The sequence below is a fragment of the Vanacampus margaritifer genome, chromosome 19, assembly GCF_051991255.1.
Source record: "Vanacampus margaritifer isolate UIUO_Vmar chromosome 19, RoL_Vmar_1.0, whole genome shotgun sequence".
Taxonomy (NCBI): Eukaryota; Metazoa; Chordata; class Actinopteri; order Syngnathiformes; family Syngnathidae; genus Vanacampus; species Vanacampus margaritifer.
Genome location: NC_135450.1, coordinates 5264448 through 5289560, shown reverse-complemented (window position 1 = coordinate 5289560; position 25113 = coordinate 5264448). Strand labels below are relative to the sequence as shown.

The window sequence follows — 25113 nt, the reverse complement described above, 5'->3', positions numbered from 1 at the left end:
ACATGATAAAAACTTCACAAACATTAAATTCCAAATACAATTTTGTAGAAGCAGTAACTGGTTAAATGATTTAGTTTATTAATGAAAGTAACATGTTCTAATCACTTAAAAGTGTTACACAAACATTGACATCAGCAAGGACGAAAAGAAAATATTTTTGTAATTCTAATACAATAATTGTAAATATAAATTAAAACGATTCTGAATTGCCATGAGTCAGGTCTTTCATAAATGTAAGAAAATACTTTAAAAATTCATGTGAACAATAAATTTCACGAAAACAGTAAGATACTAAAAAAAAAATTGGGCCATTAAAATTCTATTTTCGTACATATTTATGGGAAAGGGATATTAAAATGATCAATTCATGGTTTTATGAATTGATATCAAGCTCGAACAGAAAAATCGATTCAATATATATAATAATATAGCCCAGCCCTACCAGTTAGAGCAGTCATTTAATTCACACCAGGCAAATATTTTTTTAAATGTCATGTTATGAAAGCCTATTCACAAAATACATTCAACATTCTGAGACCATATCAGCAATGTGCATCTTTCATCTTAATAATTGTCAATGTCAATTCTCAAGGGCGAACCTGCCAAACAGTTGAGATGGTACTGCAAGCATGTTGACCCCATTTGAATTTGCGTCACAGCATTGCAAAACAACATTTGCAAGAAGTCACAAAATATTTTCAAACATGTAGCAGTGAATGACTGTGGAGAGCCGTCTGACCTCTATGGGCTCCATATCGCTGGCCATTGAGGGCGAACGTGAGCGGGACTTGAGGTGGGACTTCTGGTCATCTTCCCGAGATGGAGTGTTGGACGAGGTGAAATTATCCATTGAGTCCACCTGAAAATACAATACAGTAGCAATCAATTACTGGACGTCCACCAAAAATCTGCCCTCTGCATTTTTGGAGAAAAGGTTAGCTGATGGGAAAGATTCCATTAAAAACATGATAAACAAAAGAAACATTTAAAGCCCATGCTAATTTGCCACCATACACCTGCTACCTGCTCAAAGCAAACAAAGTCCCATGAAAATATAACAACTCCAACATGCTCGCCACAAAAAGCAGCGTCACATCCTACCCATGCCATGCACCCGTCGTCACAGTCAACATACGCAGACGCCACACAAATGCAAGCGAATTGGTCACACAGTGTGGTAATAACGGTGCTTACACGTCTGCCTTTGCTAGCCGAGCCAACGGATGGCGAGCGCTTCAGCGGCAGAAGAGAGGCGCAGCGTGTGTGGCAGAGACATAGACGTGAGTGAATATCAGGAAGATAACATTTTGTATCATGTGCATTGGACTGTGGAGCAGTTTGGAAAGAGAACAGAGACAGTGAGGGGAACACAGGGAAAGTCTGTATGCAGCACAGCAACTACTCAAGGTCAGCTTTTAGCCAAAAATATATACGACTGGAAAATGGGGTGGATGGCGTTTATATAAAAATGCACTGAACTCTTGGTGGTGCAGTTCAAACCAATCCCCATAAACAGAAAGCCATTCTCAGAGCTCAATAACAGACGGACTAACTAGAAACAGTACTGCAAAATCACTACAAGGATTTCTACTTTGAGTTGCCTTTCTACTATTGCATGATACACAGGCTTACACTCAAGCACGGACTTACATACACATCTACACTGGCCTTTTCAGTTGTTAGGGTACAGTTACAACACAAAACAAGAACTTCCGTCTAACCAAGGAAACTTACGTCTTCCCAAAACTCAATTAAAGAAGATGAAGAAGAGGAATAAGAGTCCTGATGTATGAAAACAAAGCAAGGACAAATGATGTAACAAGCAAATACGGAAAGGTTTATAAAAAAAATAAATAAAAATAAAAAGCAAATAAAAAAACAGTTACAACATGAAAAATAAATTAAGCAAATTAGACTTAAGAAAGAAATGGTGACAATCATTAATTAACTATCCAAATAACATTTTAAACTGAATTCAAGGTGTAATTGTTTTACAAAACACTCACATCAAACTGGTCAAGCGTTGAGGTGGGCGCATTGAGAAAGGCCAAGAAAGAATTCTGGGAATCCTGATGCTTGACACCTAAAGACACAGGGCACATAATACGATGTTGGTTATGAAACTGTCATAGAAGGACAAATAAGAGTTCTGTTGAGTCACAGGGCTGCTACTCATATGATCAAACATAAATTTTTAACATTGTAAGCTTTATTTCCTCACAGCTAATAGGAGACTGGAAGTTTTCGTTTGAATGCTTTGATGGCATTTTGAAGAAATACATTAAGTGTGTTTTAGTTGACTTGTTTAACTGAAAACGGCATCATCTGCATCATATTCATCAATGTCTTTGTCATCATTACATCAAACTAGCATTGATCCTTTTTGTAGCCCTAGTAGAGATTCATCATCATCATCATATCCAAGCAGTTATGTTACTACGTGTACTGGCACCTCTACGTAACCGCATCTCCTCAGTCTCCTTCTTCAGCCTGTCGATCTCAGCCAGGAGCTCCTGGTTTCTACTCTCGACGTCTTGCATTTTACTGGTGGAGTGTGGAAAGACGAGCATTATTTCACAAGTTGCGTATTTCTAATGATAAATACAGAGGGTTTTTTTTACCATTCAGTGGAGATGTTGTTAGCCTTGACCTTATTCAGCTCATCCTGAATGCTCTGTTTGGCCCTGATCTCAGCATCTAAGGCGGACTGCAACTCTAAGCGGGCTGACATGTCCAACTTGGCAAAGCGACGCATCTTCCAAGGCATGTCCTGCAGCACAACAGGTAAAAAGCAGCGAAAGGAGTCATCGATGCGTAAGTTTGTCAGTGGACATGATTGTAAAATGTCAAATGAGCGCACGCGTTTTACCGTAGCTTTCGCTCCCAGACTGGTGTTTCTCAGGCCTTCCAGCTCTTCCGTCATCTTTGTGGCCAAAGCCTGCAGATAGCCGCGAGCATCTTTCTCATCACTCACCCTGGGGGAAAAATTTTTTTACGGGATAATTGAAAGACTGTACAATAGATGCAATTTACATAATTTTACAAGAAAATAGCTGACATAACTGTAATATTACTTTTTAACTAGTTGTTGTACAAAACCCCAACATTGGTTCGTTCCTTTTGCAAAATAATATATATATTTTTTCCCATTTCTCAACACCACTTAATGAGAATACATCCACCAGGGGGCAATAAATACTTCAGCCTCCCCAATGAAAATTCCAAACGAGCCCTTTAAATATGTGATCAAGTGCATGCATGTGTGAGCACTTCTGATTGTCCAACAGAGGGAGGCCAAGCAGCTGGCAAGGTGTCAGCTGCAAAGGGAAGTGATCTGAGCAGGAGGGAGGGTCAAACAGCTCATGATCCTCATAGGTATGCGAAAAATGCTGCATTAACACAATTGGAGGTGGAACCCAACATACTGCAAGACAACATGAACTTCAAGAGTAAAAAGGATGAACTGTTTGTAGCAGTGCTGCATAGCGGCTAAAAGCTATAGTAGGCTGTCTGTAATGGCACAAGTCATTATGAAAAGGATCCTCGCTTAAGTCTCGAGTGTTCCAGAATGTAATGCAGCACCACTGCATCGTCCACTGAGCTGTTTGCCCACTAAGAGAACAGTAGGGGTCCAACAGGTGTTCTGTGATACTCCTATGGTGGTCCAACACTAGATTTTATGAACACATGTCAAGAGAGATTGTTCTGCAGTCATTTTATTTTGCAATGATTACAACTATTTGGAGGACATCTGTTTTCAAGTTCAAACAGTCCTTTGATGCCATTGCATGTATGTAGTCAGCTACTGAATAGTTCCAGGGGAGCCTGTCAGAGCTGGACAATGTCTTAATACGTCATAATATAGTGAAACAGTATAAAAAAAATGGTGGTAGTCATGCAGAGTCTGGACAAGGTGTTGAGGCTGTGCACTGTTCAAAATTCCATAGGTGGTTTCTGGCTTGTTTACAGTATACAAATTAGGAAAATGTGATATTTAATTAACCCCAACTGCTGACTTGGCATTTCTTTGCTGTGGACATTTCAGTTAATCCGACGGAGCTGATTGAGGGCAGGGACTCCCATCACTTGCTTCTTAATGGGACCTATCGTCACTACGAGCGCATGTTAAGAAGCAGGAATCCACAATGAGGAAAGGATACGTAAGTGAAATCATTTTCTTATAAATTAGGAGTGTTATTAAAAATCGATTCGGCAATATATCGCGATTTTACATCGTGCAATTCTTGAATTGATTCGATATGTGGCCAAATCGATTTCTAAACATCCACTTTTGAATGGGAATATTCAACAAAACGTCTTAATTAGGGTTGGATTCACACATTAAGCATGGAAGAATGTTATATTAATGGAACTTAAAGTCTTAATATTTTATTTCAGTGCTGTTCAGACATGAAACAGACTGCAAACACCTGTTTGTTAAATGCAGTGGCTCAGTTATAAGCCTGAATTTTCAGATGAATAAATACATTTTCATACAAATCTTACAGTGTACGTGTAGAAGTTTACTGATTAGTATTTTCTAAATTTGAGTAAAAATAAAAAATAAAACAAAAATATCGCAATAATCAATTTATAGATTTGTATCGGGATTAATCAATATCGAATCAAATCGTGACCTATGAATCGTGACACAAATTGAATTGCCAGATACTGGGCAATTCACACCCCTCGGACCCCAAGATCTGTGCTATAGTGTAGCTGACTGGTCTCTTTGGTTTGGCTGTCCGAGGGAAACACACATCTACTGCCAGGTGTTGAGCAATTGGAAAAAGTGAATTCCCGCTCAGCTTTGGCTGGGGGTGTGGGGACAGCACCCACAAATGAGTCCATGAACTGTTCTTGTTTCCCTTTATTGCAAGTGATTTGGTCCAAAAAAAGTTACAGTATTACAGTTTCGATGATCACTAGGTAAATTGTCTTTTGTTGGTTAAAGCAATAATTAAAATTATGCCCCTACTTAAACTCTGGTGAATTGACACACATTTGACTATTTAGTGTATGCGGTAGCTAATTAGTATTACAACATGTCTTCAGACGAAAACTTAACATAGGACATTTATTTGTTAGTTGATTAAAAGAATTATGTGTGTGTTTTCTCACCACTGAATGATTTCTGTGATCTGGGCCTCCCAGTGCGCAACACTCTCTTTTTTGTCAGACAGCTCTCTCATCTCTTCCTCAAGCTGCCGGTTGGAGACGTTCACCTTCTCAAACATGCTTGTCAGCTGAGGAAATAAGCATGTCAAGTCAGATGCAATAAACGCAGATCATTACAACTGACAAAGAATAATAAGCGCCTACTAGAAAGTCAAATCAAACTTCAAACAATGAACACTGCTAAAGGACCAGAAGCAAAGGTGCTCCAAGTATTGCTGAAGGTCTTAGACAACTTTGTGATTGCATTCCCAGAGACACACAAGTGATTGACACCTAGGGCATTGTTTAAGAATGATCCTGAATCCTTTCATGTGTGTTGTGCAAGAAGATGTAACCATAGAAACATAACAAATCACAAACTGTTCTATTGTTTGATCAAATGCCTCACTTACTGAGCACATTTTATTTCTGTCAGGCCTGTGAGGTAATGTTCGCACTAATACAGTATAATGTAATACAGTACGGCAGAGGCTTTCCAAGGTCGGGAGCGGCAGCATCTGAGGACAGTCAAAGTAACGAAGACGGTAAGCTAATTCATGGGCCCATGCAGTAAATGTGCTGTTAGTTGACAGAATAATAAATAATAAAAATAATAAATTATCTGATACAGTCAATGCTAATAGTTTATTACTTCATATTAATTTAGTGGGAGAATCCCAATGAAGATAAAAAAAAAAGTCAAAATGTGTTGTTGCAAAGACCATCTTCTAGTTATAATCTGGTGCTGATCTCCGATACAGTAATTTCTGGACTACAAGCCACGCTAGCTAAATTTGGGGAATACTCGAGTTTGTTACACATATAAGCCACACCCGACTGTAACCCGCAGGTGTTTTAATGTTATCGCACCGGGTTCCCGCTACTTTCTTTTCCATAATGAGGGCGCAAATTGTCTCACTGTCGTTCTGTCTCTCCTACTGTATTTGGGCTCAACTTGGTTTGTTTTTTCTCTTCCTGACGCTCTTGTGATCTGATGGATAAGCCGCACCTTTGTATTAGCAGCAGGGTCGAATGCAAGTAAAAAAAAAAAGTAGCGGCTTATAGTCCAGAAATGACTATTTCGTTTTAAACTGCAGCCATAATTTCATGCCAATTGTATCCTTAGCAATTCCTAGCAGGTTTTCTTTGTAATCAGTTGCACACTTTTCTTCCAGATGTAAAAAAAAAATAAAAATAAAAACGCCCACATAAGATATTTAAAGTAGGGGCCTTTTTGAACTCTTCAAGAACCTTTTTCTAAATCAACAGAATTCTGTCATTCCACTGCATAGTGTTGGAGACTACAGGGTGCTTTTATGCGGGCTATTGACCAATGATTTCTTTGGCATCAGGAGCGAGGGGGTGGAATGGAAGAATGTGATGAAAACATTTAGGCCAGCCCAGAGAGGTTACCTGAGGTTAGGGACTGATTTATTTGTGTGAGACAGTGAGAGGAAATGGCTGAAGCACAAGATAAACTTAATTTTAGTGTTCTTTCTTTTTAAATGCATTTCTGAAATATATCTTACCTTATCCAATTCATCGGAGAGCTTTTTATTTTCTTCAGTAAGCAGCACTCTTTCCCTTTCACCCTTTTGCTTGTAATCGTTCTCAAACTCTTCGCGCTCATTTTGACTGTTGAGGAGAATAAACAGACTGTTAAACTTATGACACTGTAAACACCTTGCAAAAGAAATCTGTTTCTAAATCGATTATTCATGTTTGAACCATTTAAATTTTCCAGATTTTTTGTGCAGAGCTAAAAGTGCCCAGTGACACTCGGACATCCAGCATGAGTTGTCTCTCCACTGTTATATAGCAACTGAGTACCTTTGTTCAATGCATGAATGGATGGATGGATGCCACAACTTAAAGAACAGCTCAGTTTGTTTGTTTGTTTGTCACTCAAAAAAGAAAAACAAAAAGAACAGCTCACTGTCATTTCAATCAGTTTTTCAGGTTACGGTTATGTTGAAACAGCAGGAAATATGTGCTCAAAATGTCTGTCATGCACAGTGAGCCACAGGCGGAATAATGTGTGCCACTGTAATAAACTGTAAACTTTGCCTGCCTGAAGTGTCTCCATTATGAGAACACACATGCCGACAACACCAAGCAAGGTGGTGACGTATTGGATGAACCCACGGCGTCCAGAAGACTGTTAGCTCACACGGTAGGACATGGAAAAGCCCTGCAATGGACCTAGCCAGTAGCATAAGTATTCTAGGTTGTAAAGGTCTTCTCTAATGATCCGAACATTGGCACTTGTTTTATAGTTCTGGACTTAAATGATGTCTACAGAAAAAAATACCCTCTACAGAAAAAAATACCCCCAAAACAGACATTTGTTATTTTAGGCTTTTTTTTTCAGATTTATTTTCCTGTTTTTTGGAATTTTATTGAGATAAACTTGTAATAAGGACAGCTGTGGACTGCAGTGCCAGTTTCTACAGAATTTATATTTAACAATTACACTAACGATTCGCCATAAATTTGGGGTGCTGCGGTTTTGATGGGAGCGCAAAGGTATATGATAGCAATACAGCATTAAGTATTAGAGCAACTTAAACCAAAGTGTGTTTGGAAGCTCAGTTACAATTCTGCCCGACAGTGACAAAATATATGTATGAATAAATACTGCCACTTTATAACTTTCACACCTAGACATGGGGGGGCATATTGATTTTGGCGATGAGAGCAATTATTCACCGATTACTCTTAAAACTGATATTACTGAAAATGAGTTTTGACACCTACATCATCTGAGAACTAAGAACATCGCATTTATTTCAAAGCATGGTTTCATATACTTGACCTTAAGTAAAATTAACACTTTCTCCTTGATGTATAAAATGTTTAAAACTTTATCTCAACATCAATTCTTAAAACTTTGGAAGATTTTGAGGGGGTAACAGGCAATACTATTGTTCAGTTTTACTCGCTATATATATATGCCATAGTGACAAGCGACTGAAAACCTGCAAACAATGGGCGACAGAGAGATTACCATAGAAAATACCACAGCAAGACTCAGATCCCCAACTGGACTTCAACATGTTAAACTTGGAGGCAAGTGAAGTCATTGAACATTTTGCAAATATGTAGGGCTTTTTTGGCCTTTAGGGACTGGTCATAAGTGCAAACCCCAAATCCAATTAAGTTGGGACGTTGTGTAGAACTTACAAAGAATACAACGATTTGCAAATCATCTTCAACCTATATTCAATTGGAATAGATGTTTTTATGTAATGTTCAAACTGATAAATATTTTTTGCAAATATTCACTCATTTCCTACTAATTAAATGTAAAATACACAAGAGATGTCAGTCTGTAGAGGTAAAAAGCCAAGAAAATTTGTGTCCAAATTGTTAACCGTATTTTACATGACAGCAAAACCAGGAATCAGCTGTCAGTTAAATTTAAATATCAGAATAAAACATTTCTGAAGGTAAGGCTAGTGAATGGATTTCCGGTGCTAACCCCTTAAGACCTGAATTAACTATTTGGTTTCTCCCCAGGATCCAAATTAAATAAACATAATAAAAATAAATGTATTGACAATACTGTACATGTACTAATAATTACACATGGTAAACATGGATTTACAACAAACTTGAATCAATAAGCCCTTGTTGTGCCTGCTTGGTTAACCATTTTGGCAATTAAGGCCACAATCACAATTTTCAGAAAATCCGGGCATGTCGTTACAAAAATAAATCTAACAAAAAATCTCAGTCAAAGAGTGATCACCAGTCCCAGAGTCCCTACCTTGGTGGAAATGCTGCAGTAAAGATTTCTTCAGATTGAATCATTTTTCAAGGTTTTTGGAATTTTTATTACAGTACTGTGTACTTGCTTAATCTGGTGTATTCACATAACTGAAGAATGGGACTTGTGCAATTTAAATCAATTTAAATTTGTTGACTTTGAATTTGTGTAGATTTTGCCAATGTAAACAATGGATTCACACTGACTTCTGTCAACATCTCACATAGATCGCAGTGAAGTGCCTCACTTGCACGCTGTTTTAAAATCAGCAGATTTGAGATTAGGAGTTTCATTTAAGGCATGATATAATTTAAAATAGGAGAAAATCACTCTTAATACTCATCTTGATGAATGGCTCAGTAGAAACCAAAACGAGAGCATGTATAGCTGAGCATTTAAAGCAACACTAAGGAACTTTCAGTTTTATGTTGATTATGGCGGCGCCATATGGACAAAAGCGGTAATGTTATGTCTGAAGGAAGACCACATTTTGCATGAGAACAAGTGCATTGCATTGTTTTTGAACTCACAAACTCACAAATTGACTTCCATCTTTGTAACGAATGGAGAAAGTGGGAAGTGACGTATGCCATAAAGCAGTCAGCACATTTGCAGTTCTTTATGTGGCAGTGTTCCTACCATCCTTCTCAAAGTAGCTTTGTGCCAGTAATAATGATACAGACCCCCTCAGTTCATGGCAAAGGTACCATTCAACTAGTTTTAAGTCGATGTTTCATCAGAAGAGTTTTATGAAAATATTTTATGATGGTTGAAAAGTTCCTTTATGCTACTTTAAGAAATCTGCACAATTTTTACTCTCCCTTGCTTGCATGGGTGTAACGTGCTTGTTTGTGTGATGTAATCCATGCACAAAAAATACATAAACCTCCCCTCTGTGATTTGAAATGTATAATACATTGAAATTAAATCAATGCATTTACCGGACACAGACTTAAAATTTAAATATATGTAAAGATCACTTGTATTTATCACTGAAAAAGACAACATACACAGCGCTGCAAAGCCAATAAACTTCACAGCATAAAAAATCTAGAAATGACTGTTACAATGTTTTCACTAAAATAGAGGGGGCATAAATGCAAGGACAGTAAATACGGAAAATACGAAAAATAAGAAAAAGATGAAAGACCTCTCTCTTCGAATTTTCTCTAGCTTGTCTTTGAGCACCAGGATTTCTTTCTGCAGGCCAAGATGCTGGCTTTCGGCGTCATGCAGCTCCTTTCGCAGAGCATTCAACTCAGTGCTGTGTTGTTCTTCTTGACGTGACAGTTCCTCCTCGTACAGGTGCGTCTTCTTCTCCAGGTCACCCCGCAGACGTGGGCCAGATGAGGTCGGGGCAGCAAATGAGCCAACTTGTTTTACCTGGAAAAGATGGAGTGATGAATAAGATGATGGAGTCTGAACAAATGTCACAGAAACTTTTAACACAGGCTGAAGCATTTTGAAAATGGTTGTGGGAATATAAATCAGTGACTCTCAACTTTAAAAGCTGTATTTTGACCTTTACACATCCTTTCATATTTCCCTCTGTGGTCTACAAAATGCCCCAAAATTTGGACACTCGGGCATTAAAAGTCCCACTTGATGACATCATCAAGTGTACTTGTACATTTTCCACAACTCATTATCCTGCAAACTATCTTGAATATCGACATCACACAAACAAATCCCTGCTGTGATGCACTCCAAAACAATGGAAAGTCCTGGCACAGCACAATCCACATCCATATTTTTTTCTTTATTACTTACAAAAGAGTTCAGATATGGGTTAGGGTGTATTATTTTCATAAAAGCCAAATAAATACACTTGCAATACAAAATAGCAAACATTAACTAGCCATCTATTATCATAGCAGATGTTGAATATGAAAAATAACAATGATTGTTATACTGAGCATGTGACGATTCATGGATGTGCAGATGTGTGATGGATGTTTTGCATTATTACCTTCAGCCTCTGCATCTCCTCCTCCAGCTGTCGGGTATATTGCTCATTACGTTCTTTCAGCTTCCTCTCCTTAAGTGCCTCTGTCGCGCGCATCTCCAACTGAGTCTCCATCTGATTACATGGTTACACATTCATTTCTGTCAATGACTTTGAAAAGTGCTACCTGCTCATACATTACTGACACAATCTACACATGGAAAAAAATGGATGTGAAGTACTGATGGGGTATTGGGTTACACAAAATCTATTTGCATCGTCTTTGCAGAATTTTTCTTAGATTTACTTTAGTGAATTATGACACATTTGTGCATTGATCAGTGTAAAGACAATATCAGGGTGTGCTAGAACCACAGGGAGTCTACACTACCTCTTTCCTGGCCTTCTCAGCCTTTCGCACCTCAAGGCGCAGAGCCTCAACTTTCTGGTTTTGACTCCCCGATTCCTCCACCTTGTCACGCAGCTGTCGAGACAGTTGCTGCTTTTCCGACCTGTGGGTTTGGTCAGAAAATTACTTTGCAACTTTCTGATTCGGGCTTCTCATACGACTAACTAGTAAAGTATGTACACTTACAGAACAAACTAGTAAAAACAGCGCTTTAAAAACAAGTTTCATGCACAGATAAAATTTAATTGAATGCCTGTTCTTGGACTTTCAAAAATGTAAGAATGTATGCCAGGTTTGGAGTGATGCTGGCATTAATTTTTTTTAAATAAAAAATAGCGTATACACGAGTTGCTTGTCCATCCAGATGAAACTGTCCTTTGAAAACAGGTCATGTTTACTGCTACTCTGCTGTCCATGACAAGTTGCAAAACCTCAAGACACATACACTACTCACAAAAAGTTAAGGATATTTGGCTTTCAGGTGAAATTTCAGGATAAGCCTAAAATGTATTGAAACCTTTCCAGGTGAACTTAATGTGACCTTCTCTAAGCTTTTGAATGCACATGTCCAACTGTTAAATGTTTCACTACTTTTTGCACAAGGTGCTGTCTAACGAGGAGCTTAACGGCAAAATTCACAAACGACAATGCTCCATCTTATCGAGGAGCCATCATCAGGGAACGGCTGTTGGAGACTGGTGTACCTCAAATGGAATGGCCTGCACTTTCTCCATACCTGAATCCTATTGAAGCTGTTGGATCAGCTGAGTCACCGCGTAAAGGCTGGAAACTGCACCCCAAAACCTCAACGATCTTGACGGCTGCCGTGCCTCAGTAGACAATGAGTCCACTTGTGAACAGCATGAGATATCATTGTCAAGCTTTAATTGATACTCAAGGACACATGACGAGTAATTGAAAAGTTGAATTTTGTTGTTGTGGTGTATCCACCATTGTTAACTTTTCTTTCAATGAATTATTTGAGATGAGGAAATGACCAGTGCATCCTTCTTCTTAAATGTGCCTCTTTCATGATTATGCTATCACTGTAGCATGAACTTTTTACATTTCCATAAATTTCACTTGAAAGCCAAATATGCCTAACTTTTTATGAGTAGTGTGTGCACGTTATTTTCCATTTTCACATACTGTCCTGCTGTATTTGACAGTGCAGACATGAAAATGGTAAATACATTTTAATTTCCACTGTTGTCATATAAATACCCGCTGTCAACTGCTTTCGGTTAAAATTGGTCTCATGTAAATGGATGTTGAGTCTGTTTAATCTGAGGCTATACCTGAGGTCTGAGAGGCCCTTGTTGAGTTCAGATAACTCGTGCATGGCCAGTTTTCTCTGACCGTGAGCTTCTTTCAGATCCTTTGACTGCAACTTCAACTTCTCATTGGATTCCACAAGGTCCTAGCCACAAACATGAAAAGTAAACAATATATGATGCAATTTTTCAGCAATGAAGTATTTGCTCGGAATACTTCAAAGTATTTTAATTCAAGGTAGTTTGTCTGAACAATAACACTCATTATGTAAGGCTACCTTCAAACTGCAGGCAAATTGAACCAAATTAGATTTTTTTTTGCCAATATATGACCTGTATCTGATTTTTTCAGATCCAACCTGGTTCACTTTAATTTAACCTGGATCACTTTCGGTCCTAGATCAGATCCGCATTGGATTTTTTTGCAATGCAAACTCAGTCTTAAGAGACAGGTCGCATGTATCCAACCTACATGTCATCAAAAGTCTAAATCTGCTTGTTTTGAGGAACAAATTTTTATATTTGATTTTAATTTAATTCCACTTCAAACATGAAGCAGAAAGTTGACATTTGTGGTGAATAAGCATTTCAGTCCCGCAGACGGTTCAATTATTACGCGCGGCAATGACGTGACGTTATCTTTAATAGATGTCTCCATGAAATGAGATTGAAAAGACTGTCTTCATTTCTCCAAAATATTTCTACGTCCTTCCGCATTGCTCTTTATTAGATATAAGATGATAAAAAGACAAGCCCCTATTTACTTCCGTAAACACTATATTGTGAGTGACATCGTCTCCTTCTGCGCATGGGGGTCACTTTGGGAACATGTTTGGTTCGCTAAGAAGATAAACGTTGGATTTGACCAAAAAGTCAGAATTCAGCATTGAAACCTACAGTAGGAACGTAGCCTAAAACATAATTCAACTGTTGTACTACCTTCATCAGGTCATCGTTGTCCTTTGTGATACTTTTTATTTGCTTCTCTAACATCTTAACATGTTTGGATGAGTCCTCGAGTTCTCGACGAGCCATTGTCACATCTTCAAGCTGTTTTTCCAGTTTGCCTGAGTCTGTCACACACAGACAACAAGATAACACTGGAAACCCATTGCAAAACACCCTACTTGCTGTTTTAAGGGATTAGATTTACGTACAGCTGAAATTAGCGATATGTAAATCATGAAGTCCTACCAGCGATTTGCTTCTTGAGGATGTCAATCTCCTTCTTTAGACTTCTGATCTCCACCTCCTTGTTGGCACTCAAAGGGCCTTCACTAGTTGGGTGCTTATGTGCTTGAACCGTCTTGTTCAAATCTGCAACGTCAATATATCCTTCAACAGATAGATACTCTAGTGAACTCTAATTAAATGTATTAAGATCATCTGTATATATATATTTTAGTAGTAGTAGTAGTAGTAGTAGTAGTAGTAGTAGTAGTAGTATATCCTCCTCCCTCACCTTGAACTTTGCGGTTCAGCTCCAGTTTCTCCTGTTCCAGGCGGTGGATCCTCCTCTCGTAGGCCTCTACTGCGAGGCTGTCCTCAAAGCGGCGCTGGACATCTTTGTCAAGTTTTTCCTGACCCACCTTGCCTGCTTCACCTGACTGCTGTCGTAGGCAGCCCCGATCAGAGAATGTGCTTAAGAGGAAGAAAATGGTAATGAACGGGTCAAATTAGCATATTTCTTTTGTACAGCACTTTCAAACTTTTTCTTAAGTGCCTATAAATAACAGTATTTTTTTCAGACTTGGTGCGGTGTTTTTGTTCTGATATAAGTGATAATTCTCTGTCAACGAATTAACAGACTTCACATCCCTTTAAACCAAAGGTCACAAACATGGTGTCCAGGGGCACCAGGTGGCCAACAAGGACCACGTGAAGCTCACCAGTGTTGGGAAATAGTGATTTCCTAGGAAAGTTTTAAAAGTGTAAAAACAGAGATTGGTTTCCTACCTTCTTAGATCATTGTTGATATTGTGATAAATCACACAGAGGAATGCCATTATTTATTAGCAGGATTAATAGTAATTGGAGTGAAGTTGCTACTTCAGAAAGTGTGCATCCAACTGGTAGCCTTTCGCATCAATCAGTATTTAAGAAGTTGCTCAGAAGTAGCTCATATCCCTGATGCGATAAGTTTTGTTCGTTCTTTGACAGACTTAAGTAACCTAACTTATTAAATGGAAGTGAAGTGCTTAGTGGTACCATAGATATTAACAATTTTGAGAAAAAGTTTATGAAGAAGTTTAATATACAGTAGACACCATGATAACTTGTAATTTGAGAAGTTAAAATACACAAGATGCTGAGAGACCTAAAAAAAAAAATCTAATTTGACGGTATCTCACAGCTTTATTTGTAATTCTACAAATGATATTTACAACAAAAGCTAATTACCAAATAGTCCCAATTGGAATGTAACAGGTAAAAAATATTTACAGCACATCAGCTGATTCAGATTATAGTAGCTTATCTAAGTCAAAAGTGGCAGAATCTCCTAATAGAAGTACCCACAAAGCAGCATCAATATCTATTTTGTAGGTTCTATTTTTACTGTACAATTCTGTAAAGTCATCCAAGTTATCAGAAACAAGGAAATCACTGAGACTACTGTGTAAGTGTTCACTGTGACTTTTGATAGTCTGACTTTCACATGAACGTCAGAGGGTATGGCTCCCTGAGATGTGAAATTAGGGCCCTTTTCTAGTGGCAAGTGATTACCGCCCTTCCACCTCTGATGAGAATGATGAAGTCTCTGCCTTGAGTTGGTAAAATAATTGACTCACTGAAGGGTCCAATAATATTTAACTAAAGCATGAATTGACTAGTTTACAGCCATCATAGTTGTTGAAAGCAAAGTTTGTTGGATTTAAATTATTTATTCGGAAGGTTACAAGTTTGGTAACTCCATTTTACAAGTATAGTCAGAGACATCAAAGAAGATGAAAGCGGAACCGTGGGCTGTTAACAGTGACATCATGCAAAACTCTTAGAGTTGAAAGAGCAAGTGAAAGCGTGAAGGGAGAACTGGAAGAAGAAAAAGAGTGGAAAAGACCATTATCACTGAGCCTTGAATAGATAAGGGTGGCTTTCCCACGGATAAATCTTCAGTGAGAATGTGGCCATCAGTTTATTAGGGAAGCCCCCCAATTACTTTTAACTTTAATAAACTACTTTCACTTGTTGACTTACCATTTACTAGTGTAGGTGAAGCCAACAAAGGGCAAGTGGTGGCCAGAAAAGGCAGTGTGAGTGGGAGGAGGCATGGTCTCCTGCAGATAAAAAAACAATTAATGCATTAGGACTGGTTATAATGTTTTAACAAACACTGCTAAACAGCAAACTAAGGCTAATGAACTCATTATCGTCAGCCTTAAAATAACATTTACAGCTCTAAGCGAGTAGCTCACCACCGTTGACAGTAATAAGCAGCTAACTAGCCAATTAGTTTACTGAGACAGAAATGGAATCAGCCACAACGTGCTTCCTGTTTACATGCTAGTGCATGACAGACTTGCTCCAAGGCAACTTCTGTCTTGCAGGTTTTGCATTGCATTCTTCTTTAGTATTTTTAGGAAATGCACAAAAACTTTCTAACTCCATTACCGGTGGTTGGCTTGATCTGTTTTTCCGGTTAGGTCACAGCTGAGCCGGATAACAGTTACGGCTCAAAATCTTTGGAAATTCTACTTATCTTAAACAAAATAATAATAATAATAATAATAATAATAATAATAATAATAATAAGTATTATCATTATTATTATTATTACTATTATGATTATCCATCAATTTTCTGAACCACTTATCTTTGATAGGGTCGCAGGCATGTATTATTCGTATCATTATTTATTATTATTTATCATTATTATCATATAATTAATTGTCAATGTAATTGTGACTAGTTGACCTATATTAACAGCCCTAGAATACATTACGAAGGCCAGAAATCATGGGGTCATCAAATGACTAACTTTAGACTTACCGAGTTCTTGAGAGAGTCGTCATCCACATCAAAGTTGGAGGTATCTGTGGGACTGCTGACCTCAGGGATGTAAGGGGCTTCACACAAGCGGATATTGTCCCAGTTAATGCCTGTATATATTAAGGAAATCACAGATAACCAATAAACTTGAGGAGCATGGAAAAGAGTGATTCATTAAAAAATACTTGCTTCAACAATGCTGTAATTGTACTTTCCAAGAAAGACACTTTCCATCTGTTGATGCTTTACACTAGGCAGGATATTATTTGGTTAACGTTACTGAGTAAGGCAACAAAGGCAACAAATTGTACCAGAGAAAAATGGATGCAGCTTGAAGTCTTCTATCCCATTCTGTCCTATTCGGTACTCTCGACTGCAAATGAGCCGACGTATGAGATCCTTTGCTTCCTCTGAAACTATATCTGTTATTTGTTGAGGGAACTGGAATCGCTCCTGGAAAAAACATATATGGTAAAAGCAGCACAGTTTAGATGAACTCAAGGTTTTAAATCCAACATAAAAATCACAAAGTGATGTCCTGTCAAATCAGCTCACCTTGTGGTTCATGATTTTGCCATATGTTTCCACGAGGGACTCAGCATAGAAGGGGGTCTCTCCATACAGCATTTCATACATACAGACACCGAGGGACCACCAATCACATTCCGGTCCATACTTTCCCTTCCCATCCTCCATGGCCTGGAGGATTTCTGGAGAGATATAGTCTGGTGTACCCACAGCCACAGAGGACTGGACCTAGAATGAGCAACACGAGTCAATGACTACAAATCCTATACAAAGAAGTAACAACCTTAACATGCTGTTCACTATAATCAGAATAATAGCAGCTAGTCACTTTTAAAGAGATGACTAAAGTTAAAAATCATTAACTGCTTTTATTTCCACATGTGCAACTGCATTGGCAACACTGCACATTCTATCTCAAATTAAAAGCATGAAGAAAAATATATTAATGAATATTATAGACTGTTAAAAAAAAGTGTCAGTTTTTTTCCTTACAAAGCCAAACATTTATAGTATTAAATAAAAACAAAACATTGAACTAATATTTACATGTACAAGTACTGTTGATGAAATTTATTTGGCATTGTGGGTCTGTTGAACTGGTATTCCAGCCGAGAACTACATTCCATGATTCCACTGCATTTCTTGGTTTTGAAACACTGATTTGCTCAAATTTGAATTCAAATTTTTCTTTCGTAAATAATGGAAATTTAATCCAGACCAAAGGAGGCAACAGCAGCAGCCCGACTGCGACAGCCGATCTACCTGTGGTGTGGTGTTATGTCTACTCCACTTCATCCAAATAGAGCATATATTGAGGTAATTTATCAAAAAAAATTGCATCATCAGCATTGGTAAATGCATACCGTTCCATCCTCCATGAGTTTGAGGCAGGAGCCAAAATCAGCCAAGCGGATATGGCCATTCCTATCCAATAGGATGTTGTCGGGCTTTATATCCCTGAAGGAAGATTAAGAACACAAACTGTCAAACAAATAAGACATTAAAAGTGGAAATACAGTCTTCAAAATAAAACAATGACACATGAACCCACTTTCCAACTCCAAGCCCAGAATGAGCATTTACTTAAATTATTTTAAAATTGTTCAAATTGTTCTTCACAGGGCAGTCACTATAAACCTCCTGTCAACAGATTCAACACACATCTTTTTTTGCAACCCTTAAAACTGACAAGTTTATAATATTGTTTGTAGATTATGTCAGCAAGATTAATTGGAGTACAAAGTAGAAGTTACCACTACTGAAGATAAGACAACTCAATGTTTATTTGTCCTTTCATTGCTTCTACTCAAGTACTTTTCTGCATTTCTAAATAGATCTGTGTAACAAGGGGTGACTTTTTTCTCGTTACCCAAAATAAAATAAAAAAGATTTAAAAAAAAGAAAAGAAAAAAAAGTAATAAAACTACAAGGAAACAAATTGTTTCTAAGTAAGTGGAGCCACAGTAACTATAAATTCCCACAAACTGTAGAGCATGTATTTTTGCAACCAACAAAAGGGAGGTTACAGCAACGGTAACCAACCACAGGGCAGCGGACCTCTTAACATTCCATGGGCCATTTAATACCAGGCTGCACAGAGAGACTGAAGAAAAATTGTTGTACTGATCATTAAAGTCTGAACGGAGTTTTATTTTGAAAATCAAGTCCGTCCACCTTTGCCCCAGTACATGTCAAACCACTCGTCCAGGTCATGTGATGCAGCAGTAAAAAAAAAAAGTCTTTGGCGAGCTTTTTTCGGAGAGAGGGGGAAAAAGGCAAATTGTGAGCCAGGAAAAGAGCCTAGATTTTTAAGAAAATGAAAGTTGCATCTAAGAGATAATATCAGCTATCCTACTTATAATACGGGTTTATTGCTCAAAGTCATTTTCACACACACCAAGCCAGCTCCTCTGTGTAAAATAGTGATAAGTTTGCAAATGAGGCAATGAAGCCTTTAAAACTGATTCTGCACAAAAAGAACGCCTGGATTAAAATCAAGGCAAAATATCCAGAAAATATCTTGCACCCATTTCCAACATCCTATTTTTGTGAAGCAGGACTTTCTTCAATTACAGTGACCAAAACTAAATTATTGGCTAGACTGGACATAAGTCGCACACTTCAGGTATCCATTTCCCATTACCTCATGATGCTACCAGCTCTTTGAACAGAAACAGCTCCCACTAATCACAACAACTACATTGTGTGTAATAATGAGTTGTATTTTGAATTTGTTTTAATTTGTTTTTATGCTGCTCTGTCCGATTGTTGCTTTACGTAAAACTGGACAATGGCCCAAAAAAAGGTTGTTAACCGCTGACCTACAGAATATGTTCTAGTATTTTATTGATGCCTTTTTTTAACCCACATGACAAATCAAGGCGTAATCCATCCGGATGTCCAATTTTGCCAATTCTAGACCAGTCACTAACCCTACACTGCGTAACTCCCAGCTACGTTACGTGATAGAGTCCAGGCACAATTCGTCAGTTTAGCGTTTTCCAAGATGGCCCTCTCCAGTCAGGTTTACTACTATGCCTTAAAATCGACAGTATCCAGCTGGCGGAACTCATTGCTGTGAATAGCGTATAGTTAAATATAAGCCTTGTCAATGTCTGACCATTCCACAGATTTCCTTGGGGGGTAGTGGCAGTCGCGTGCGTATGGGCGTGGATGGTGTGTGTGTGTGTGTGTGTGTGTGTGTGTGTGTGTGTGTGTGTGTGTGTGTGTGTGTGTGTGTGTGTGTGTAGCCAATAGCCACTTAGCAATGGACAAAACCATGAGTTGAGGGAGTTGCTGTTGTTTCTGCTACCAATAAACTTTTTAATAACATCTTTAATCATGGCAAATTGTGTTTACTGTCCCGAATTGTACTCTTTGCTTCTACACTTAATTTTTTCTTACTCACTCCTGACTGATGCTAGCGCACCAGTGAAGGTTGCAGGACAAACGCCTCCAGCGACGCTTGCGTGCACACAGCACACCCTAGCTTCCACGCATTGTAAGACCAACAGCGAATGCTAAGCTAATACTAGGCTAGTTAGTCCAGTTAATTGGGCAAGTGTGTCACAAGACTCCTGTGGTCTTAAAGAGCAGCACAGAGACTAGAATAGAGGGAGGTAAGCTCTTCTAAGACACACCATCCATCTGGTAGGACCATCTGGTTGCAGCCCTACAATAAACATGCACGCGTGTAACGCACGCGCACACATAGACACACATGCGCACACGCACACAGGAAGCTGCACAGACAAGGATGTCTCACATGGATCTAGGCAAGCAATTGTTCTGACTGTGTGACCTCTGGTACCACTTGACACAGGGGAGGAAACCAGTACTACATTTGGCAGCCCCAAATCTTTAAAAAAACAACACCACCAACACCAACATAGTATTGTCAATGATTGAGAATATTTGTATAGAACTTAACTTAATGTTAAGAAAATCTGAATACTGTACATGTTAACAAAAGGATATCATATATATTCATGTTGATTTACATTGCACTATTATTATTCACATTCAGATGCCAAAACATTTCAAATTGTCAACAGATCATGGAAAGCAGAATCGTAAATTTGTGAACAACATCTTTGGAGTCATTTTGTGCATCATTTTAATAAGGTTTAACTTGTTTTCTTATTTTGTTAGTCACTCTCTCTTATAAATATCAGTCAAAGCAGGGGATCAGTTAGCATCAACGGTAAAAAGTGTAGTGCCTTTAAAATATTAGCAATAGCAATACCAATCACAGAGATATAAAGCCATTCTCTTGTAGATCGATGAGCCACAAAGAGACACATGGTCCTGATCAATAATAAAACACATGGGCCTGACATTAACAGGAAAACATATACCATCTTACACACAACACAAACCTTCACAGTCAGATATTACTCACAAAGGATTACTATCACACAGGACATTTCATGACTGGAATGATGTCCAACATTGTCATCAGCACAGATCTCCCTCTATCCGTCCGCACATGGAAAACCCTCCTCAGTACCAACCCCCACATCTCCTCTCATTCTGGCAGAATAGGCCTTTTGCTCTCTGCCATACAAACCCACAGCAGACAGATGTGGTACTAGGCAGCACTAAGCCAACGTGAGTTATTCATCGGCTATTGAAACATTTGTCAGGCCCCTCTGTGAGGCCACACAGTTCACTGACCGTTGAATACACATGCACGCACACACTTAATTTGACTAACACACATTTAGTCTCTCATGGGAGCTGGCTGATGGTGAACAAAAATGTGGTGTTCTTCCAGCCACGCTTTATTTCATCTCCACATCAATCTCAATCATTTTATGCCAACATCCTGTCAACAAAAGATACAATTGGTGTACAAATAATACCACTTGAGGTCATTGCGTGCTAATAATCTAATAGTGGATATCTCTTTTTATTGTCGTCACATCTAAAATGCATTACAAACCCAAGACCATCCCTCCTTTTGCTATCCTCACCAGGGTGAAAAGAAAAGCAGCCGACACCATGGACTGATCTTATTCATCACAGGGAGCTTGTGAATGGGGGCAGGTGGAATCGATCGCACACCAGATATACCAAAGTCAACTACTGTGTGCAGGTTAACAATTGCAAAACAAAGAATGGGACCATTAATGATCCCTGGACACGGCAACATCATCCACTGCATTTGTGACTCCCCAGGGGAAAACAATCAGACTATCATTGCTCTACATTGGAACCACAACTTTTTCAATTGCAGATAAAAACTTAATAAAGTCTGTTTGGTGGATGAAGGGAAGGGATGGTTTTCTACTCAATGACCATCAAGAACTTGTCATTTATAGGGTGACCACATTGTCCTTTTTCTTAGTCATGTGAATAGGAAACAGGCTTGACCTCATATGACACGCCACAACCAAGATGAAAACACACACCCTCGTCTTTATGCTGCCAAACACACATACACAGGCAAGCTTCCATGGATGCACCTACGGCCACGCGCACACATGTACACACTTTCTCAGACGGGACCAGACAGCAAAACCCTCCCTCCTCAAGGGATGTGCCCGACTGACTCCACCCTCTACAACAAATACAGAAGGGGAAAAAAGTGTGATTCTCTCATGAGCGCATGGACATAAAATAGAGAGAGAAGGGAAGGGGAGGGGTTCAGGGTGAGTACATACGGCGACGTATCAACACCACACCCACACACCTCTCATACCCCATCATTACTGTCCCAAACAGTCCACAAGGGGACTTCAAGGATAACAGCATCATCCCTCCCACCTCCTGTTCCTTTTCCTTTCCTTCCACGTCTGTTACTCCTACCAGCCCCCACAGCAAGCAGCCCCTAGATTTCAACATACAATTAGTGGCTCCCCATTCACTTTCTTCATTCTCACATTTGTATCTATGTGAGAAACGTCAACTTCACGATTGGCCAAAACATGATCACATCAGTCCTTAATTTACATCCACAGTTCCATTTTTTTCATGACACCTATTTGACATCAAACTAACCGCTCCCATTTGACAGTACACTGAAACCTGACTTACTAGTGACCCAAATTAGCCACCACTCAGCCGATTTTCGCCCTAACTTGCAAGCAATGATTTGAGTTGCAAGTGCAATCAATTCAGACCTTATGTTGCTCCATGAAGTGCGGGGGGGTTATTATTTAAAGGGAACCTCAGTTCACTAGCAAATGTTTGGGCCAAGTATTGCTTGGATACAATAACCATGCTTCTTGACATCCACTCAGAATGTGCGCTGTGCTGTCTCTCTTTTTTTTTTCTTGCTATAAATTATCTCTCCTATGGCTCCCAACAAAGTGAAAAGCGTAAGTGATTGAGCTATTGAGAAAATTAAGGTTTTGTAACAACCTCGGCTAAGGACAGGCAAACAGACTGCTACAGCAGAGCTCTACTGTGCATGGCAGGGAGAGAGGGTGAAATGAGCTACAAGGAGAAGGCACTCACTCGGCCACACCATTTAAAGGCACAACACACGAATGTGACCCTTAACAAAAAAAAAAAGTGACCTTTTTTGGGGGGTTTTGAAACAAATTAATGTAGTTCTCATTCATTTCAATTGTGAGAATGGATAAGAATGTGTGAGATGTCTCTCTGTGAGATGATAAGTGTATCAAATTCCTGATGTGTGGGCACAGATCTGGAAATGGGTGGTGGGCTGGAGCATTCCACTTGGTGTTACTGGGGAACAAGCATTGCATTAATAGCTCAGTGAAACACTTGAAATTGTCTCCTATCAAATGTCCCATGCAGCTGTCACTCACTATAGGGCAGAGGTTTGCAATCCTCCAGTGTGAACTCAATCAAGAGATTTTCCTCTCAATATTTTTAAAGGCAAGATAATTTCATCATGTGATAGATTTTTATTAGCATAGACATGATTCGCATGATTGTTGGCCAGTTAGACACTAATGTTAGCTGCCTACCAGCACTACTGTGGCAAAGCACAAATAACATCACAAGACTTGTTTTAAAATTTGTATTGCAATTTTCATTTTCTTGAGTGACAGCCTCTTTTTGCAATGTCAGAGTTCCTTGTTACTGTACAAGTTGTACAAGTATTAAGTGCTTAATACTTGAAACCTGAAACTTTGTTTAAGATCACTCTGTGCTAATATTGACAAGGATGACAGCCAACTTGGCAAGCACACGAAGAAAATGTTAAAGTCCTTTCCAAGTCATTCTGTACATTGCACATTTTGTACTACAGTGGGCATCTGCTTTAAAAGTGGGCCACACCCTCTAATGGTTTAAGTCAGTGATTCTCAACCAGTGTGTCATGGCACAATAATGTGCTGTGAGACATCATCAGGTGTACCGTGGGTTATTATCCAATGTCAATTATTTTGACAAAAACTAAATTATTTATATTTTCTTAAAAAAATACAATATAATCTCCTTAGAGCAAAACACAACTGACTTCAGCGTTCAAGCCGCCTCTTCTTCCCTAGAAATTCAGATCGGGTCAAAGCTATAACAATTTCCATCACAGTACATGTTGGAACTGTTAATGCTGCACAAAGTTTTGTTTAAAGCTGTTACCAATCTGTGGGAAATTCTTTTTTTATTTGAACATATTTTATTGAGGGCTAATTTTATATGTATTTCAACATTTTTCACTTAACTTATTACCAAACACCACAATGTAACATTATCCTATTTTTATCTTATTTTCAGATTTTGTATATTACAATTATTAGTAATAATGAAAATAAAAACACAAATAAACAAAAAGCCAATTTAGCCTATGCATTTGTCCCCATGCTGTACCGAGAATGACACACAAAACATGACTTCAAAGACAAGGCACGTGTCAAACAAATAATTGCAATGTTTGTGCATCAATACACCCCTAACAGATATATACATTATACGTATGTAGGTATAGTTTGCACGCTCCCATTTAAACACACGTAGCAGAGCATTCTTGCAATATCGCAACCACAGGTACCGCGATTGTGCTTGAAAGAAGAACTTTCTTTTGACTGAGTTGCCGATCTACACTGTTACCATCAGTGGCTCTGCTTTCCCACCAGTCCCCTCTTTTTTCTCTTCATTTGGCTTTTGAAAATAAACAGCTTTTGGAACAGAGCGGCGGCAGTAGCAGCAGCCGGCAGCGATGCATTCCGGCTGCAACATGTTTTGTTCTGTCCTTTACACAGTTTCAAGCCAAACCCTCTACCTCCTTTGGAGAATTTGTAGCGCGAGTTGTTTTGTCTCCCTAGATTTTATTCTCAAATCAAATAATCACTGCAGCTGGATAGTAAAACTATTGGTGATTAATAATTTTATTACAGCCAATGTAGCGCAGAAAGAAATAGGTAATAGTAACACTTGGGTCCCACATGCAATAATGCGCACGTGATATGTTTTTGGAATATCATGAAGAAGAAAACACCAGTAGGATTGACAGCTTAATTGAAAGAAAATATTCATGAAAAGCTGTTCTTAATGTACATTTCTAATACAAAATGATTCTGCTAAACAGTAACACAGTTGTAAGATAAGTGTTGGCAATCTTGCACATCAA

The 25113-nt window shown here is 38.6% G+C and overlaps 1 protein-coding gene across 11 annotated transcripts in view; it reads right to left on the bottom strand.

The window, feature by feature from the left end:
• The window catches only part of cdc42bpab (CDC42 binding protein kinase alpha (DMPK-like) b), a 73623-nt gene that overhangs the window by 12428 nt on the left and 36082 nt on the right, over positions 1 to 25113 (bottom strand). For 4 of the 11 annotated variants that reach the window (XM_077552005.1, XM_077552006.1, XM_077552015.1 and 1 more), the window contains exons 6-25: positions 17933 to 18026; positions 17097 to 17297; positions 16853 to 16994; positions 16542 to 16651; positions 15750 to 15829; positions 14017 to 14195; positions 13749 to 13871; positions 13494 to 13627; positions 12579 to 12700; positions 11263 to 11383; positions 10896 to 11006; positions 10077 to 10309; positions 6687 to 6792; positions 5122 to 5246; positions 2622 to 2975; positions 2453 to 2544; positions 2007 to 2083; positions 1735 to 1782; positions 1195 to 1233; positions 740 to 859 (exon numbers count right to left, since the gene is read on the bottom strand). In XM_077552005.1, the coding sequence (XP_077408131.1) occupies positions 740 to 859; positions 1195 to 1233; positions 1735 to 1782; positions 2007 to 2083; positions 2453 to 2544; positions 2622 to 2975; positions 5122 to 5246; positions 6687 to 6792; positions 10077 to 10309; positions 10896 to 11006; positions 11263 to 11383; positions 12579 to 12700; positions 13494 to 13627; positions 13749 to 13871; positions 14017 to 14195; positions 15750 to 15829; positions 16542 to 16651; positions 16853 to 16994; positions 17097 to 17297; positions 17933 to 18026 (2611 nt within the window). The remainder of the gene's footprint in view (positions 1 to 739; positions 860 to 1194; positions 1234 to 1734; positions 1783 to 2006; positions 2084 to 2452; positions 2545 to 2621; positions 2976 to 5121; positions 5247 to 6686; positions 6793 to 10076; positions 10310 to 10895; positions 11007 to 11262; positions 11384 to 12578; positions 12701 to 13493; positions 13628 to 13748; positions 13872 to 14016; positions 14196 to 15749; positions 15830 to 16541; positions 16652 to 16852; positions 16995 to 17096; positions 17298 to 17932; positions 18027 to 25113) is intronic. The other 7 variants (XM_077552010.1, XM_077552016.1, XM_077552012.1 and 4 more) reach the window with 4 other exon arrangements.